The following is a 20,848-nucleotide window of genomic DNA, read 5'->3' as shown; positions in this document are numbered from 1 at the left end:
GCCTAATGCACCAATACTGGGTTTAAAATATTCTGGGTTTGAAACAGTTATCCAAATCAAACTTAGGTTGAAAGGAGACGATAGGTATAGTTATTGACAGGGAAGAATGCAACAGAAAACTTGCTATAGAAAGAACCATCAACAAACTTTTTTGATTTTGTATTTAAATTAAATCTACATCAAGTAAATTGCCAAGAAAACACAGTCAGCTGTATTTCTGGTATTTAAATGCAACGTCACAAAACAACAAGTTTTATGAATTATTAACTGATAATGAAAGTAAGGAACCATAACAAGTAATGATATGTGAGACTGATGGAATGAATTACCAGCAACACATATTCTGAGCTATTCCTCGTACAGACAAGATAGACGGATTATTAGGAGAGGTGGAATATGCATTTTAATCCATGAAAGGATCAGTTATTTTGATTTTACTAACAGTTATTTACACAACGAAACAATATTATGTGTGATTTACATAATGAAAAAACATAACGCTAAATACCGTTATGTTTTTATCATACGAATTATATATTGAATATAACGGTAATTAACCGTTTTAAAACATAAAATCTAGTGTTATGATTTTTAAATTTTTTTTTACCGTGTGCAGTTATAACAGTAATGTTAAAGACAATTGCATATGCGTTAGCTTTCACTAGCATCCAGTTAAGTTCCTAATATCTCACGTGACCGTGGCATCACAGCCAACGTTGAAAAGATAAGAAAACATAACGCAGCACTGGTTTAGAAAGTGCAGCAGGATTATAAGGAAAAAACTAAGTTAAGGTATTTGATAAGATCAATGAGTAACTTGCAGCTAAAGATGGAGCTTAAGCACGCACCAACAATTTTATTGAAGCTAGCTGACTATATTTCAAAATGGTCCCCACAAAGAAAATTCGAAACTTTACTAAGACTGCCTTTCAGTCCTAAACTGTATTCTACAAAACATAATTTGAAAATTGAGTGAATACTTATTGGTACTTAGGGGTACCGAGGTGGGATATTTAATCAAAACATATTATTAATCAAGTAAGACTTAACCCATGATAAAAATTAGTTTCAATTAGTTGTCCGGGAAAAGTTTTTCTGCAGATTACACACTAAATATTGTCAAGCAACCAAGCACTCCAGACTCACTTAAAAACTTCATGCGACCACTGATAAAACTAATCTGTCTTTACTTGATTCTGAGAGAGCGGCTTTCAGGCGACTAAATTCAATCTTAAAAGTAATAAACTTTCTGACAAAACAAAGCCTAGTAAAATATAACTTTATTCAGAAGCTGTCAGAAAAAACAGACTTTACACAGAAAACTTTCTTTAATAAAGTCACCCACATTAAAAACAGCCCTTAATCGTCTAATAGACGAATGAAATAATATTAAGTGAGATAATACTAGTGAGATAATAGAGATAATATTGCAATATTTTAGGATGGCTTAAGAGTAATAGAATTCTTAATTTTTAGTCACTAAAAATTTTTAGTCACCAAAAATTAGGGGTTTAATTATTTTGGCTCGGTTTAATTATTCTGCTCAAAGAAACTGTAGAAGGTTGATGCCTTGTTGTCGGGACTTGTTAGCTCTAATTTTCAGTCGCAGCTTTAGCATCTGTTAGTGTATTCACTTGATTAAACATTTGCATGGTAACATTGATTGAAGTTGTGTATTTATTATGGGTTCGTAAAAAATGATAATTTTATTGATCATACTATTTGTAATAACTGATGAGTGCTTCAGTTATTGATTTAGCCGCCTTTTGTGTTTCTTGGAAATCTTTTATTTCTATTGCATAACAGATATTGATATTTGTCTTCTTGAACATGTGCTTTGCAGCTAACATGCTTATTCAGTTGAATGCTCCAACACATTCCACACTCCGACGCATTCAGGTTGCCCACGATAAAGCAGAGAAACGTAGTTTGCAGCAGGATTTTACCTAAATTCTGGTAAACATTGTCCAAAGACGCACGTAGCGTTTATTACACGTAGGTAAGTTTGAGCCCTCGAATGTCTTCAAATTTGCTCTGTGCCCCAGTGAAGCCTCCTTTGAACTTTTGATAAATATCCGTGTTATTATGTGATATCAGTTATCTAATTGATTATTTTATTTATTTATTTTTTAGATAAAATTGCGCAACACATACGTGTTTGTTTATTTCACCGTTTAATAACATTTACAATTTAAAAGAATATAAATAAAAACACTTGCGGGGCAAGTAAAAGACATTATTTTGTCTTATCACCAAGCCCTAATCGTATGTATTTACAATAACCGGATTATTTATGTATACTTTACAAATTATTTATTGTAAAATATAAATGTAAAATAAATAATATTTAGTTTAAGAAAAACTTCGATAACAATATTCATGTTAAGAATAATAATCAAGTAAACGAGAAAAATTAAATAAATTAATTAAAGAGCACGTATTTAAAAGTGCCGTAATATATACTTTATAACTTATTTATTGAAAAATATAAAAGGAAAATATATAACATTTTGTAGTTGGATATGGAAAAGTTCTAAAAACAATATTTATGTAAAAAGTAATATTCAAGTAAAGAACGAAAAATTAAAAATAAAATTTCTTTACAAAAACCGTAATTAATATACCTTAAAACCAATTCGTATAAAAGTAAAATAAATAAAAATTCATTGATAGTTTAAAAATTATACATATATTCAAGAATTCAGATTAGAGGTTAACAACATAACTAAATCAGTGAAAAAAAGTTGACATTTTTTTGTTACATATTTTAAATAATTGAATTTTAGTTTAAAAGAAGCATTTAAAATAAGATATGTTAAAATCCATAAGTAGTAACACCTGTTTCGATTCATTTTTAAAATGTTTTATTCAAACTTTTTTTTTTAATTTGCAATTTCAGCAAACTTTTTCACAAATAATGTCCAAGATATTAAATTGAATATGTAAATTGTTTTGAATTATTTTTAGGGACAATATAGTTATTATCTGAAAATTTTGTCGGGAATTTATGCATTACTTTGTCAAAGTAGGACTGAAATATTTTAGGAGATCAATCAGAGTCATATCTTTGTTTTATACATGAACATTAAAAATTGATGTAATCGGCTATTCAACGTTGTCACGGTGTGACATTTGATTTTTCTTTTGGGAAAAACATCAGATTTTAGCGCATTTAAAATTGAAAATTTAAAAATTAAAGATACTTAAAAATTTTCATATACATTACAGTTTCTAAAACCAAAATTATTTAGTTTTAAAACTTTATATAGACTTTTAGGTATACGCATTAAAAGGTTGTGTCACGACGTGACAAAAATTATCTAGCATTTTCCGTCATTAGAAGAAATGATAGTAGTTCAGCTCTTGAGGATATTTTGAAATATTTTTTTTTTATGCCTTGAATGCTTAAAAGGTGTTGTAATAGTTTCATAACATTTTTAAAATGTTTTATAAATTTAAATGGAGACACCACATAAATATATCAACGGAGTTTAAGTCACACCGTGACGTCACGATGTGACTAGTACAAAATCTTTGAATATTAAGACAATAACATCATCAAAAAGACAGTTGAAACAAAAGAAACCAATTTATTCAGATTTTTATAAGATTGGTATAACAATAACGTTTAATAAAACAGTTTATTTACAATAATTTCAAAAAAAGTCTTGTAAAATTCAACAACGCTTTTCTATTAAATTTTATCTAGTTAACTAAGTAAGATGCACTTGAATAAGGTTTCATTTCCATTTTATCATTAAACTATTTTAAGCAATGGGCACTAAATATTCCAGGCGTTTTACAAGCATTATTAATGATGTTTCCAAGTTCTGTGCCATCAAAAGCAGTTTAAATTTTTTCAGCAGCAACCATGAAAACGTTTAATTGACTTTCATCTCTGACGGCTTTATAAAATGCTGTTGCGTCATTAATCAGAGCTTCTCTTCGAATAATTTTTTGTGTTGCTAATCTTTTTATGGTTGCTCCTATACCATCATTTGGTCCTTTACCATGACAGGCTGCAAAGTAATTCCAGCAAATTTTTATCTTGTGCTTGCTTTCAAGCCATGGAATTGACGCTACTATGTAACAATTTTTAAATTGACTGCAAGGACCATCAAACCAAACTTGCAATTATTTTACATCCTTTCTAATAATTTTAATTATTAACAAGTCAATAAAATAAATAACTGAACTTCTTGAATTGTTCAAATCATCAGAAATAATAACGGCAGATTTACAAGAGTCACCATGCCAGCTAACAGCAGTAAACAATGTTACTAATTTTTTGTTCCAATGTGCTGACTGAACTTCATCCTGCCAGAAAGTTGAGAAGTTTTTTGCAAAGTCAACTTGTAACAAAACTGAATCAAGATTGCTTTTTAAAACTTTTTTTTGGTTTTCATAACTCTTTGATTGTTTTCCTTTTATAAAATAATGCAAAAGAAATTCGGGGAGCATTTGCAAACATTGTCAAACAAAATTATGGTTTTGTCTTTTTTTATTGCTTTTTCGAGGTACTTAGTTCCATTAAGTTGCGTAACTTTCTCCCAAAGGTACCAGGTAATTTCTTTATCGTTGTTTTTTTCATCTAATTGGTATGTTTTGAGAAATAACTTTGCGTCCTTACAAGCTTCACAAAGCTTCACAAATTATTCACAAATTATTCCAACAATTCACAAAGCTTATTCACAAAGCTTATTCACAAAGCTTATTCACAAAGCTTATTCACAAAGCTTGTTCACAAAGCTTATTCACAGAGCTTATTCACAAAGCTTATTCACAAAGCTTATTCACAAAGCTTATCCACAAAGCTTCACGAATTATTCAAACAACTATCATTTTTCTTGTCACACACTAAGTATTTGGTAAAGCATGCGAATAAAGGGGAATTTTTAAATCGATGAAATGTAATGCTTTGAGTGACAAGATAATGTTTTTATGTTTTTGACATGAACAAATATTTCTAGGCATTAAGCTTGATAAAAGTATATCGCCTGGTCTCAAACTAGCAAACTTGGATTTACTGATTGAAAAATCAGTGTGTTCGTTTTTAAATATTTGATATGCTTCACTTATACTCATTGTTAAATACCTTTTTTGCATTTTCTTTTTTTCTTTATTACTTTGTAAAACAATTGTATCTCTTACTCCAGGTGCCTGACGGGATATACCACCTTGTTCAAAAAACTAATGTCGCATAGCTTCGTTTCATCATTAAGAGCATTAGGTCCATGTGTTGATTGCATATCTGGTAAATCTTTGTTAAACTGAATTGCAAGTTGTTTAACAACAGTTGCTTTTTTAAGAGGAGAAGTTGGAAGAGCACGTACTGCTTTTTTAACAGCTTTACCAAGTGTACAAGATGATTTGTAAGCAGGAGAGATGTTAGATGTTATTTTAGATGAAGAAACTCTACTCTTTTTTTTTCTTAACTTGTCCTCTAAACGTGCTAATTCAACATTAGAATTTTATTTTTCCTTTTTCCTTAACGAGTCCATTTCCTTTATAAAATCCGGACCAAATTTTTGCATTTGTCTTTCTCTATACTTTCTCTGGGTTCAGCATGTGTCAGAGGCATTTTCATTACTTTCAACGAAGAAATAAACAATTTGTTTGTGAAAGTTTACTTTTTATAAGAATTGTATAAACAATAAACATTCAGAATAACTTCAGCAATGGCGCGACAAAATTTAAGAAAAACTAAATAACAAAGGTGTTAGTAAAATACTTACAGGTACACCTACAAGTTTTATAAAAAAAAACAATGTCAGTTATATTAAAGGAGGTTTCAAAACTTATCCACAAATAAAAAACAATAAAAATACTACTATTTTAAACCAACATGTTTTTGCGTAACATTTTTATAAAAATTAGTCTTTAAAAAATTTAGTTTAAAAAAATGTCACGCCGTGTCGTCACAACGTGACATAAACTTAAGACACATAATACAAAAACTAAAAAAATTTATTTTAAATATCTATTGATATTTATTGCCTTACTTTAGTTACAAGTAATTTATAAATATTTATTTAAAATAAATATTCTTACGCTAGAATGAAAAGTGTTACTATTAGTGTCACGGCGTGACATGTCACAGCGTGACAAACTTAAAGAAGACCAAATAGAAATTTCTCATGAAAAGACAAATTATTATAATAAACTTTCAATTTGAAAAGCACGAGCCCTATCTATATTTTGCGTGAGACAATCTACATAGAAATTAAAAAAAGTTTCAAAAAAAAAGGAGTTTCAAAATGATTTACTAGAAAAAAAATTTGAAGTCTAAAAAATTTTGTTTAAAGTTTAAGCATCAAATCCTAAAATTCTTCGAAAACCAGTTCTACATGTTACATGTTTTTAGAAACTACAAACCTTTAACTTTTGAATGATAGATTTAGTTTTTTATTTTCTAGGATTTGAAATTTATATTAAACTTTTTGTGCAACGTGGAATAGCCCTAATTTGATTTTTTAGAAATTTAATTCACCAAGTATACGCAGAAGAGGCTCGCATGGTACAGTTTTATCAGCTCCAAATAATATTCTGTGTTTTTGATTACTCTACAACTTTTTTAATTTTGTATGATTTGTACTTGCCCATGCAATATTACAAAAACAATTTTATATACAACTTTAAATACAATATTAAAATCAAACAACAATGAATGAAAGAAAAAGAAAAACTTTTTAAAAATTTATACTTAGGAATGATTTAGCCTTATATATCATGGCAATATTTTTTGATATTTTTTCTCAATACTTTTTATATATTCACTCCAACTAGATCATGGGATTAGGTACATTTTGAGATTTTTTTTTGGCACAATGTAGTGCAAAATTTTTAAACCATTATTATATGTAGAAACAAAAAACAGGTGATAAACTCCTTCATTTTTTAGCTTAGCAATTTTTTGGGGCTCTGAAAGCGCATAAAATGCCCAAATATGGACATATTTTTAAACACAGGTAATAATACCAAAATTAGTATATAACCTGATTTTAAGGTAGCGAACTTGAATCTGGTACTATATTTTAGCCAAATTTCAAAATTACGTGGTAATCAAGGGTCTAAAGTTATGTCTAAAAATAGTAATACTTAAAAAATTGAAAATCCGTAAGTATAAAAAGAAAATCGGTAAGTAACCTGTCTGTATTATTAGCAACTTGAATCAACAAACTTGAATTAAGAAGGTTACTTATAAAATGCATGTCAAAAATTATAAACTTTTAATATTTAATAAGTACATTAATGTAAATTTTTAATGACATTTTAAATTAATACTAACATTTATGAGAGCATAAAAAATGTTTACCTTTATTAAATATTAAACTTTATATTCACCATTTTTTAAAACCTATCTTATTAAATATAGATCGACGTTAAAAGATTTAGTTAATATTTTTCAGAAATACAACTACAAAATATAGGAGGAATTTTATAAATACTAAATAGAATATTATATAAATACTACATTATAATTTATAAACGCTACATAGAAAAGCAATTCCATGATCTAAAAAGTATGCATTATTCACACTATCATTTTATTGAATCAAGTAATTTTGTTCAATAATACAAAAATGGTAATAATAAAGTATATTTGACCTCGTCAGACAATTAAATTATCACTGCATATTGCCATAACTCTTTGATCATTTCTTTCTATGCTACAATTTCTAATTAGTTTATCAGCTCTGATGTTTACAGCATTCCATTTATTAATATTTGTTAAGCTAGATAAATCAAACAATTAGATAAAGAAATTCTTGAACAATTTTTAAAAAGTTTAAAATATAGAAAAATAAAGTTCTTCTGTTATTGAAAAACCACATAAATATATATATATATAAGTGTCAATATAAGAATAGTTATTAATGTATCAATTAAAATTAATAAAAATCCTCCAAGACTGCAATAGCTTTGAATATTAAGTATATTTGAGTTGTGAGTAAAGTTGTTAAATTTGGCTACGTTCCCAGTATGAAGATAGGATTTCTATTTTCACGTTGACTTTTTTATATTATTCATGTTTTTTATTATTCACGTCAATACAACTTTTTTTTATTAATTTACTTTTCCATTTCCGTATTTGGGCATTTTATTTGACCCTAAATTTTAAAGTAATATTTCAAATCTGCCTAAAATATAACACCAAATTCAAATTTCTCATCTTAAAAATATGTGATGAGCCAATTTATATGCTAAAAGATTTACTATTTCAATAAGACCATATTTAGAGTTTAACAATTTCATAGCCCCAAAAAATCACTTAGCTAAAAAAAAAAGAGTTCACCACCTATTTTCAGTTTCTACATATAATAATGGTTTAAAAAAATCTTACATAACTTGGTGCCAAAAAAAATCCAAAGTGCTTTTTTTTTGGGCTAATCCCACGGTCTAAACGTTAATGTTCATCTAATATTACGTCCAAAAAGTTTTACTGAACTTTCTTTTTTAATGTTAGCGTTATTGATTATTAAATTTGGAAGTTTATTGGGTGTATTTTTTAATTGGTTCACTTTATGGAATAAAATAAATTTGGCTTTATCCACGTATTTAGAGAGAGTTTATTACTTATAAAACACTCATTAGCTTTACCTTACTGTTCCTTAGCTGTTTCAAAAAGTGTTTTAATATCTCTGCAGGAATAAAAAAGATAGAATTCATCTGCAAGAAAAATACAATTAATAAGTCTGTTGCTAAATTTAAATCATTTAAATACACTAGGAATAATAACGGTCCTAAAATAGAACCCTGGCGAACCTCACAAGTCACAGCATACGGAGTAATTTGTTTTTGCTCATATTGTATGAATTGCTTTCAATTGGTCTAATAATTTTTGAACCAAAGTAAGTAATTATTTTTTACTCCATATTATTCAAGTTTTTTTTATTAGTATATTGTGGCTTACAGTATCAAAAGTATTTGACAGATCAATGAAAACTCCTAATTTAAAGTCGTTAGAACCAGTGATGTAATGCGTTTGTTATTTGATTAATTTAATTTCAACCACTGCATGTTCAGTTGAACTTTTTTTTGAAACCAAACTGTTTTAAATACAATATATCGTTTTCTTATAAATGATTAAATAGCCAGTTATACATTATTCTTTCAAGCAATTTTAAAAAATACGGTAAGATAGATTTAAGACCATAATTAGAATTAATAGAGTCATCGCCAGTGTTATAAACCGGCGTGGTTCATGCAATTTTTAATTTTTCCGGGACAATCCTGTTTAAAAAAAAAAATTAAAGATGTGAAACAAAGACGATTATCATAAATAGACTTTGCAGCATTAACATTATTTTATCAAATCCAGCGCTTTTGTAAAAATCAACCTGAAATAGAATTTTTAAATTAAACCAAATTTGTTAGTTTTAAGAATATAAAAGGCTATTGTCAATTCAGTTCGTTTAGGATTAGGTTCATCCATACATTATAGTAATTTTTTAAATAAGACTGAAATGAAGTTGAATTCAGAAAAACTTTTGATGCAAATTCGGACCAGCAATAATAAAGAAACAATTTTTTCAGCAATTACTTATTTATCATAAATATTATTTTCATCTATTGCTTAACTTCATTAACTACATTCAGAGTTTTCTTTGTGTTTCCATTGGCTTTTTTAAATAGTTTTGCATAATCAAGTTTTTTAGAGTTTTTTTTGCTTTTTTGTACTTTTATTGTTTTTATTAGTCATTTCACTTTTGTAATTTTTTTTTTATCGTAAAATTTTTGTTTTCTTTTTGAGGATTTTAGTAACCCATTAGACATCGATGGATTCATAACTGTTTTTGTGTTAACAATCTTCTCTTTTTCAGGAAACGCTGTTTTATATTGCTTGTAAAATTAACTTAGAAATAGCATTTAACTAGAAATTTTACGCCTCCTTCTATATCAATGATGTATATATGGGCAGAGCCGGCTTCGAATCACGAACTCTGAAACAATACACCACGGCTAAGCAACACACCTTCCTATCAGAATAAACTTAAACTAAACCATTCTTATTAAAATTGCTAAAGTTTTTCAAAAGGTCTTTGATTCTCGCTGCTTCATCACAAATGACAATATCAGCTGCTTTAAACGCTATATGTTTCATAGCATGGATATTTATCCATAAATCAGAATGAGTGGCATCATGGAGATTATACTACTATACAATAATAATATAATCTACTGAACCTAAACAGCACAATAACATTATATAATGCTATAGTAATATAATCAACTGAGGCTTAAGGTGGTGGTGTCTCACCATCTTCAGGTACATCTGGAAAATTTATGATGAATGCTTTGCACATGTTCAATACAACATAAACAACTTTGTCAAGTATTTTATGTGTTATACCAATGGATTCAATATTTTCTGCTATGTTATCTCTAGTATGTGCACCTAAGTAGCTACCGCATGCCAATGATAATCATGTGTGTAATGCGCCTTTTCAGCTAGGTAACTATTTTTCTATTGATCAAATATCAATTTTTCGAAAAATGCTGTCTGACATAAATTTTCCTTTAGGTTGGTTGTTCTTTGCATCCATGTATGTTTTCTCCAAATAAGTTTTCACGGCAAAACAGCTAGTAGTTGAGCACTGAAGATCATGAAACATCATTGTATTGCTTAAAATGTTCACTCTCTACAATAGACATAGATCTCTAGATATAGAGTAGCCAAATGTTGTTGTAGAACTCTCTCTCTCTCAAAGCAACTACAAATAATATACGCAATGTCATTATCATTGTTTATTCTATAAAGTAACAATCCTTTATCCTCAACACTAAGCTTTATAAGCTAAGCTTAAAGCTTTATGCAAAATCTTCGAGTTAGGAGATCAGATGTAGTGCAACATTGCACACTGTTAAGAGCGCAGTGTCATATCTGAACTCCTGAAAGAGACGTTCAGATGTAGTGCAACTCTGTGCTCCTAAGAACTGTTATGGGATGTCAAACTAAACTACTAGCCTACTAGATGTAGAGGATTACCACGAGGAGCGAGTGGACCCGAGGTTATTTTGATATATTGTAAATATCTAACAAAATAATTAATTAGTATTAGTAAATAACCTGACTAGCTAGAAAGTCTAAAATCCTAGATTAGCCAGTGATGCAGCCGGAGGTCTTGTCCAAATAAACTTTTGATGTTTTCTGGATGTATTTTTAAACGGCTTATTAAGGTGATTTCAGTCGCAACTCCATCGGTAATTAAAGCTTTATAATATGTACATTATAAATATTTATAGTGTGTATAGTTTTAAGCTAATATTTAAAACTTTACAAATCGCTGATGTTGGTGGCAAACACACTTTAATGCAGTGCTTAGATTAAACGCCGGTGTTACCGCAATAGAATATGGAGTAGAATTAACGCAGACGGTGGTAAATATACAATGTATTTTCTTCTGTCTACGGATTTCTTTCAACCGGTTGTCGATAATCCAGCTCATAAATTTAACTATGCAATCCATATAAAATATTTGACAAAATATTTATAAAAAATTTTTCGTTTTCGTCAAATTCGTTGTTTAAGGATATAGATATTAGCAATTTGGCTTAAACATTTATATCATTTATATCATACCAGTTTTTAAAATGGCGTCCTCCCAAGCAGAAAGAAATAGGAAATGATTAAGAATGAACTGAGATTTTCATTATTGGAATAATCATATTTGGAACATGAAACGAAACTTCCGAAAGACAAATCAATGGGAATTGAAATAAGCACAGACATTGAGCCACATGATGGCAATTGTCTGGTTTTAGTCAGATCGCTTTTTGTGGCTATTTAAAAGAAATAAGATTTTTACAAAAAAAAACACGATTTTTTTTATTGCGACACAACCTTTTAGTAGCATTATTAGACTTTAAATAAATATATGAAAATAGCTATTTCAGTTTGTTTGTATATGAATGTGGATATTGAGGTTAATATTTTTTATGTGAGAGTAATTTTTCAGTTTTTTTTAATGATTAATAAATCTTCAAGAATTAGTTGCATTAATTTTGCATTTATTCTTTTTCTCCTCAGCTGATTAGACGTTCTGAAATTATATTATGTTTTTATTAATCTAAAAACTGTCTACAGTTTGCTTCCATTTGCCTTTAACTGTTTTAAAGACAACTACGTCTAAAAACTGAAAAAATATAATTTATGATTCTTGTTCGGATTCGTCAAAAGCAATAGCATCGACTGAGGTCATGTTATAGCTGCCTGGCAAATTAGTTCTTTAACCGTTTCTTTTTTGTTATCTAAAGGTGTAAGTTAATCTTTGAGCCACGCTAACACTGGTTGGTTGATATTTTTTCTAGCTTTTTTAACTGTTTCATATATCGTATTTAAACATCCAAGTAACACTACTCGGTTTGACGTTCCATTTAATGGTGTTTTTGGAGTTTTAGGTGTATTTGATTACAGGCTGAAATAAACTATTAATGTTCCCTTCTTTAATAGCTTCATAAACTTTGTTAATTGCAGTTTTTTTCAGAAGAAATTTTTGATTGATCAAGTGTAAATAAAGCACTACTACTGAAGCCACTACGACAGTTTTCAGATTTAAAAATTATTTTCAATAAGTTTCTTAAACATGGCAAGAAATTGTCTATTTGTTAACAATTGAAATTTATTTCTAGATAAAAAGTTGTCTACTGTTCGATTCCATTCACCTTAAACTGTTTTAAAGACAACCAAGTCTAAAGGCTATAAAAAAAAATGGCTCGTATGAGCAGGCAAGCGCCAAAGTATAATATCATTTTCGAAGGCCACTTTTTTCAATTCTTAACTATATTAGTTAGCGAGTCATGACTATCAAGAATAAGCGGCTTAAATCCTTCAAGTTTATTTGCAAGAAGCAAAAATACTGGTTTGAGTCACTCAAGATATTGTTTTTACTCCATCTAACCCGAGTTACTATTTTTATAATAAACATTTTTAGCGCCACCTATGCACCAGCTTTTCATCATATGTTTTTCTTTGTAAATTACTCGATGTTACAAATGATTTCCATAAGCATCACAACATGTCAAAATAGTAGTCACTTTCTTGTGGTTCTTTGGAGATAATTTTTTTTTGGATTTCTGGTACCTTTTCTGCATACGATTTTAACTTTCTCTTGGTCAAATTGTAATCCAGACTCATCACAATTAAAAACATGTAACGGCTTATTATTGAGATTGCGATCATAATAAATTGCATCTGTTTGGTCAAACCAAGGACGTAAAATAAGATTGACGTTCAACGCATTGTTTAAAAAAAAAGATATGCGTGTTACGGAATTGTTTGGAGAACAATAGGAAAACAATAGGGAGAATTGCAAAATGTGGGAATATTTTTATTAGATTCGACGTCAAAAAAAGTAGGTCTCGACTATCCAATAAAATATCTTAAGATTTCGTAAAATATTATTTTATTTTATTATTTTATTTTATTATTTATTTTATTATTTTATTATTTATTTTATTATTTATCATTTTATTTTATTAAATCTTATTTTACGTCCTTGGTCAAACCAGTCATCCATTTTTTCCGGCTGTGTAGCCGCTTCTCTAATAACTTGCATTTATTAGCTTCTCTTGCTCTAATTTCATTTTCATACTTTCATAATCAAGTCTTTCATAATATATTCGACTAATACTTTCTTAATTTAAAATTTTTATCTATTTTTATTTTTTCTTTTTTTTTTAACTGTTAGATATATTTTAGCAGTATTTGGTTAAATATAATCTTTTGTAACGGAAGTATATTTTGCTTATATTATGATATGTAAAACATTGTAATTAGTATGTAGTTGTGAAAATATTTATATATATATATATATATATATATATATATATATATATATATATATATATATATATATATATATATATATATATATATATATATGTATATATATATATATAAACCTCTCATAAACTTTAAAAGATCGGCAATAATTACCTCGAAAGACTGACTAATTTTTCTTGGCACACCAAGAAAAGTTAGTCAGCTTTTTTTTCTATTTTTTGTTTTAACTTAGCTGCATTCATTTATAATACAATAAATAAACTCATATATATACACAAGGTAATGGGTAAATAAATAATAATTATATGTATCTCGAGCTAAATTAGTCAACACATTTACATACTCAAGATTATGCGTGAATAAATGATAATTAACTGTATCCTAAATTAAATATATCTTTTTCTTTTTTTTGTGCTTGTTTCTGTCTTATTTTGAATTTATTTTTAGAAATAAATACAATATTACAATTTTTTTGCATAATATTATTCGGCGTTAAATTTAGCACAAAAGTATGTCTAAGAAATTAGCCTTTTGAACTTTAGTATTCAGACAAACCTAGAACATTAGTCCAAAAATGGACTAATATTCGCGCATGCGTGACACTAGTTTAAAGTTTTGCATATAATGCTGAGACTTGTTGAGTCTCAGCATTATTTTCATAAATGTTACCATGACTAACTAATGTCACCGTGACTACCGTGACTAGACTAAATATATTGTGAGTTGACTCCGTCTCAGCACTACTCAGAAAAATATTTCCGTCCACCCCCGTATATCTTTACGGGGGTGGGGTGGAGGTGTAGTGAAATTTCATCCTCTAAAGACTAAAACTAAATAAAAGTTTCTTTACGTTTATACTTCACCGACAAAAGTTTCGAAAAGTACTAGTTAAGTCAAACCCATATTTTAAATCCACAAGTTTTAATCTAACTTTCTGAATCAAAACCAGAACGCAGCTAATCAAGTAACAATTTGTATAACAGAATTTGTATAAACAGAAAATATAAATAACAAAGTAGTAAAGGTCGGAGGATAAAAGTAGATGAAACAACACAGAAAAAAACGGATTATGGAGATGGAAAATGAAACTTGCAGATTAGCGTTGAAAAAGTTTACAATATACTCAAAACAAAACTTTCAAAGAAAAACTTGTTATAGAAATGATTTAATCTTTTAAATCTGCAAAAAATGAGCTATTATCAAAGTTTCTTAAATTTGTAAAAACATCGATTATTTTCAAGTAAGCATTTCTAATTGGAGATTTTATGTTATTTTAAAAAAAGTTTAACGAAGAATTTTTATAACTAAAGACCATAAATACAGAAACAAAATAATTTATACACAAAATAGTAACCATAAAAATAATAGCAAATAACTTGTTTTATATATATTGGAAAATCGAACATTTGGCGTACCGTTACTCTGATTTATTTGCTAGCTTTCAGCAATGGTTCCGTTATTTTGCTTGATCTTTTTATTTTCAAGTGATATCTCACTACAATGTGAACTAGGATCTAATGTAGAAAAAAAATATCGATTCATTAATTTTACTCAACTTGAAAACGTTGTTAATAGAAACTACACAATCAAAGTAATAATAACATTCACCGACCCAGAAAGCAATTGTAGAAAAGTAAGTCTGGACAGTTTACTCACATTTTACGCAATTAAACAAGCTGTTGACATAGCTAACAATAAAACACAATCAGGTAAGATTAGTGTTCAGTTTGATGATAATTGTGGCAATTTATCTGTAACAATGGCTAGTGCAATTCAAGTTGTCTCCTCCGTTAAAGTGGCATCAGATTGTAATGAAAAATATTTTCAGTGCAGCGCTGACGAGGAGTTTATGCAGCCACCTGCTGCTATTTTAGGAACCGATATGAGTAAAACAACTGTTCCTTTAGCAACCTTGATGTCATTATATAAAATTCCAGTTTTAAGTCCATGGGCTTCTAGTCGACTGCTTAGTGATACCAAAATGTACAGCTCATTTGTTCGAGTAATTCCGTCAGATAGTATGCAGGTTCAGGTGATGCTAGACATTATGATAAAACTTAATTGGAGTTATATTTTTGCAGTTGGTTCTAATGACCCTTATGGTAAACTAGCACTTGCTGAGCTTGAAAACGAAGCAAAATCAAAAAATATCTGTATTGTTAATACAAGTTTTGTTACTTATCCAGCTGAAGAATTTAATGATGAAATAAACAAGACTATTGATAAAATTAAAATGGCATCAAATGCCACAGTTGTTGTGATGTTTTGTTATTTTAAACAATTAGGAGAATTTATTTTAAAAAGAGCAAATAAGGAGAATATATCTCGTATGTGGTTAACAAGCGATGCATGGAACAACGAAGCGAAAAATAAACATTTCAAGCATGAGGTACCAATAAACCAAATGCACGGTCTGTTATCAGTATCATTAAAGTTTAAAAAAATTTCTGGCCTAAATGATTATATCAATAAAGAGATAAAAAGAAATTATTTAAATGAAGTGTGGCTGCAGAATTATCTAATGAATGAGTTTAGTTGTAAACCAAACAAAATTTCAATCAACGAATCAATTTTATTTGGAGATAGTTGTTCTGTTTCAGTCTCCCATATAATGTCAAAGCTGTCTGAATCAGAAGTGACTTCTAACTGGGTCGATGCCGTAACAGTGTTAGCAAAGGGTATTCAATATTATGATAAGAACTGCTACGATAAAAGTCGTTTAAATGCAGCAATTGATTATGAAAAATTAACAAACATTATTAAAACTATTCCTAATTTTGGTTACAATGGCAACTTAATTACATTCAATAACTCAAACGATCCAATACCTGCTCTTTACACGATCGAAAACTTGCAATATGATATAAAAAACGGAATTTTAAATTATATTAATATAGGCAATTGGACCAATGAAACCAATGTTACAAATAGCTCTATTTTTAAAATTACAATTGATGATATAAAGTGGCCATATTGGTTCAAAAACGACGCTTTAAAAAAAGCACCTCGTTCAAAATGTAAAGAAGATTGTGAAGAAGGTTATGTGACCCAAATGTTACCAAACTCTTGTTGCTGGCATTGCGAAAAGTGCGTAGGTTTTTATAGCTATGCTAATTCAACAACAGATTCCGATTGCGCAATCTGTCCAGATGGATATCATACGGAAAATAATATTAACTGTATTAAAACTAACACAACTTGGTTGAGTTACAACGATCATGAAGGAATCGCTGTTATAGTCGTTAGTAGTATTGGGCTAATTTTAATAATAATTTTTGGAACTTATCTTTATAAATTTCGATATTTACTAAATGAAGATAGACTATTTTTAAATCTTTTTACTAGTGGTTTGCCATTTTGTAGTTTTTTATTTGGATACATGAATGTTTTTGAGCCAACTAATGATCTGTGTAGCTCACGAAACGTAGTATTTTTTTTGTTAATGATGACTTATTCTTCTACATTGTTAATCAAAACAAAAATGGCAGCTGAATACTTAAACAAAAAAGCTACAAGTACGTTCAAGTGCCGACTATTGACATTACAAATTTTTTCCATTGTACTAATGCTGCTTGTAGAAATGATTCCGGTTTTTATACTTATTTTTAACAACAAGCAGAGTAATGATGTTTCAAATGGTTATATTATTCGAAAAATTTGCGCTGTAAGTTTTAATGTGCCAAACTTGATTTCAAACTTTATTCCGTTAATTATACTTATTTTGGCAACTTGTTGTGCGTTTCGTGAACGTAACCTGGAGCACCACTTTTACGAGCCGAAATTTGTTAGTTTTACGTGCATTGCTTTATTAGTAGTCATGATTGCATACCTACTGACTTTTAATTTTGTAAAAGAAGAATTAAAAGCAATAGTGATGACGTTTACTCTTAGCATTTTTGCTTTAATTTATGCAGTTTGTTTAATACTGCCAAAAATATATGTTGGTCATGGACGACATTTACAAAGTACAAATAAAAAGAAGGTCTCTATGAGAGATTCAGTGTCTACCTCCTCTTCTATGTACCAATAATATGTTTACCTTACAATAAACATATATGTGTGTGCAGTTTTTAATTAAATTTTTTTGCTTACTTATTATATGGAACTCTTTCAAATTTAAAATTTAATAGCGTTCCATATAAAAAGTAGTATGTGAGAATGAATTTTTTTAAGTTACCATTATTTAACCAGAACCTTTAATCAATGTATGCGTACTTAATGCGCCTACTTTTAATCAATTCAGTCTCGATCTATATAAAAATATATTATAGTAATACCAAATTTGTTTTTTATGTCGCAAATCTTTAAGGTCTTTTTACAACCTTTTTTAAAAAAATGATAAAATTATATGTACTTTAGCAATTAAATTTATGTTTTTGTTATATGAATTGGCAAAAAAATGGTGTTAATAACAAAGCATAGAAGGGCACCTAAATAACAATAAAAACTCATGTAAATTTTTATTGTTATTTAGGTGCCCTGAGAAAACCTTACGGTTTTGTCACAGGGTACCGCGGAAGTGCATTTAATCAGGAAGTTCACGCCTCCTTCCTTACCGTGACGCAAAAAAGTTCAGAGCTCGTTTCGCACCTGGATCTCCTGGTTCTAAAGCAAGCGCTCTAACCACAACCCCACGGCCGCAAACAGATGTTAAGCTTACCAATTAGATATCTGTTTAGCTAAGCAATCAGAAATCTGTTTTATTTTATTATTTTAATACTAAAAACTTGTGAAAATTGTTTTACTCTAAAGATACAACCATTTAAAATTTTTTTTTATTGATAAACTAACTATTTTTTACAATTTTGTAACTTCTTTTTTAGTAATACTAAATCTTTTTTTTAATAAATAAAAGAATTTGCAGACCAATCAAATCTGCAAACCAACTAAACATAAGCATATTATGTTCTTTTAGAACCTTTTACATTATTTAGCCTCACAGCATTTTTTCAGTTTGCATTAATATTCTTTTGTCACCTGGACCAAAATGACATTGGGTTACCAATTTTTAGGACATTTTGATGTTACACCTAATTCATCATTCCTTTTAAAATGCGTTGGTTTTCCATCCATTCATATCATATGGAGGATCAAAATAAATGTTTAAATGCTGAATCTCGATAAATACGCTTTATCCAGCTTATCTCTTTGCATTTTAAATTCTGTCTGTCATTACATGAAAAACCTCGTTAAGTTCACTCGTCACTTTTCGCAAATAAAAACACAATAAAGTTTTTATTGTTATTTTCATAGCACAATGACAATAATAATAAAAAAGATAAATATTTTTCAACTTTTTTTATTGAATGCAAAATAAGTTATTTTAGTAGGAAAGTTGAAATTTTAGTAGAAAAGTAAAACTGCTATGTTCTAAATAACAGTTCTGCGATGATACTTATTTCTTTGTATTTAGCAGGACAAAAGTAGTAAAGTTTTGTTTTTCCAGCGCTTCTTCATATAATGTATGCATACATCATACAAAAGAAATAAATAAATTTAATAGTGCGTGAACTGCCTTTAATTTAGTCTTTAGTTAATATAAGATACAAATGCATTAAGTGCATTTGTTGAAAGTATTATTAGTATAATGTTTCCATGTAAAACAATATTGACTCTTAGAAACCACTAACTATGTTTCATAGAATTATAGCATAATGCTGTTCTTACTATACCAGGTACGTCATAGATAGTTATAGGTCGTTTGTAACCCATGCATCACATACTTAGTTCACAAACGTTTTAAAGGGAGCATAAATACTACTATCGAATGGTTGTAACTAATGGCTACAGTGTGCTGGAAAAAATTAAAGTTTGATATCATTTTCTTTACAAAAATCAAGTACTGCTGCTTCAAGATGAGAGCTGTGGTTGTCAATTAATACCAGGCAAGGGCAATCATTAGAACAACGTGCATGGATAAAAAATGCTCGATATATATAAGAAAATTTGTCTCTGTTATTCACTCTGAAGAATGACCTAATCCATTACATCTTATCGGTCCAACACAAACAAAGAATGATTTGAAATTAAATTTGGGAAAAATAAAATACGAAGGTATGCTATTCCCATTTGCACTAATTGCCAAAGCCATTGTCAATAACACTCTCTTTTTGCTTATGTTACTTGACCTACCCGACAAAAGTCGTTGGAAACAACATGATCAGGCCGCTGCACTGCTGTGATTTCAGTCTTATCAATGTCCAACTGTCTGAAGCAGTAATTTAAATGTCAAACACATTGTCAAACCATGTCAAAACATTGCTAAAGTTGTCAAAAATTTAACATTATGTTGATTAAAACATAAAACACCGAGCTAAACTTGTTGCTTGAGGAGAGCGAATAGAAAGCTTTGAATGTCTTTTTAAGAATTCGGAGAACCAAATACTGCCAGCAGTTTGAAGTTCTGTTCATGAGTGGGGAATTTTTCTGCTACAATCAACAGCATATGTATATGCAAACCGTGGAACTTCTTTAGGGGAAAGTCCAATGTAAATGTCACTTGTTTTTATTGGGTTTTTTATTAGTTTTTATTAATTGTTAATATTTTTCTTGAAGCAAAACTTCTTGCTCAGGTTCGAATACCTAAAAAATATAAAATGTGTTTTACCATTAGACATAAACATTAAAATCATAGTAGGTATCTGTCCCAGTCTCTAAAAAAATGCAAATTTTTAAATATACCTTAGCAGTGTTATATTTTCAAGTGTCATGTTAAATAAGTTATAGCACTAAATTATATCAGTAAGAAAAAAAAGAAATACCTGAAACCTTTTGCCAAGGTTTTTTTTATCTAATTTAGGTGATAGTAAATCTCTTCCTATAACTGCGTTATCAAGCTTACGTGCTGCGTTAGACTTATGTACTGTTGCATTAACACTAAACTCAAGTATGTTATCATGGTTAGAATTTAAAGAAATTGTTTGGCAATCAAGCTCTGCTTCAGTTTGAACTGAAGCAGACCTTGATTGCCAAACAATTTCTTTAAATTCTAACCATGATTGCCACTTTTGTCCTGCTAAATACAAAGAAATAAGTATCATCGCAGAACTGTTATTTAGAACA

The 20,848-nt window shown here is 28.9% G+C and overlaps 1 protein-coding gene across 1 annotated transcript; it reads left to right on the top strand.

Annotated features, from left to right (window-relative positions):
- The first annotated feature begins 14,730 nt into the window (after positions 1 to 14,730).
- LOC124818140 (metabotropic glutamate receptor 4) lies at positions 14,731 to 18,067 on the top strand. Its single transcript, XM_065796321.1, has one exon. The coding sequence runs from the start codon at positions 15,234 to 15,236 to the stop codon at positions 17,814 to 17,816; it is 2,583 nt and encodes an 860-aa protein (XP_065652393.1). The 5' UTR covers positions 14,731 to 15,233; the 3' UTR covers positions 17,817 to 18,067.
- Positions 18,068 to 20,848: the final 2,781 nt, after the last annotated feature.

This window comes from Hydra vulgaris, chromosome 04 (assembly GCF_038396675.1).
Source record: "Hydra vulgaris chromosome 04, alternate assembly HydraT2T_AEP".
Lineage (NCBI taxonomy): Eukaryota > Metazoa > Cnidaria > Hydrozoa > Anthoathecata > Hydridae > Hydra > Hydra vulgaris.
Note: the sequence above shows the minus strand (reverse complement) of the source record. Positions and strands in the feature narration are given on the sequence as shown.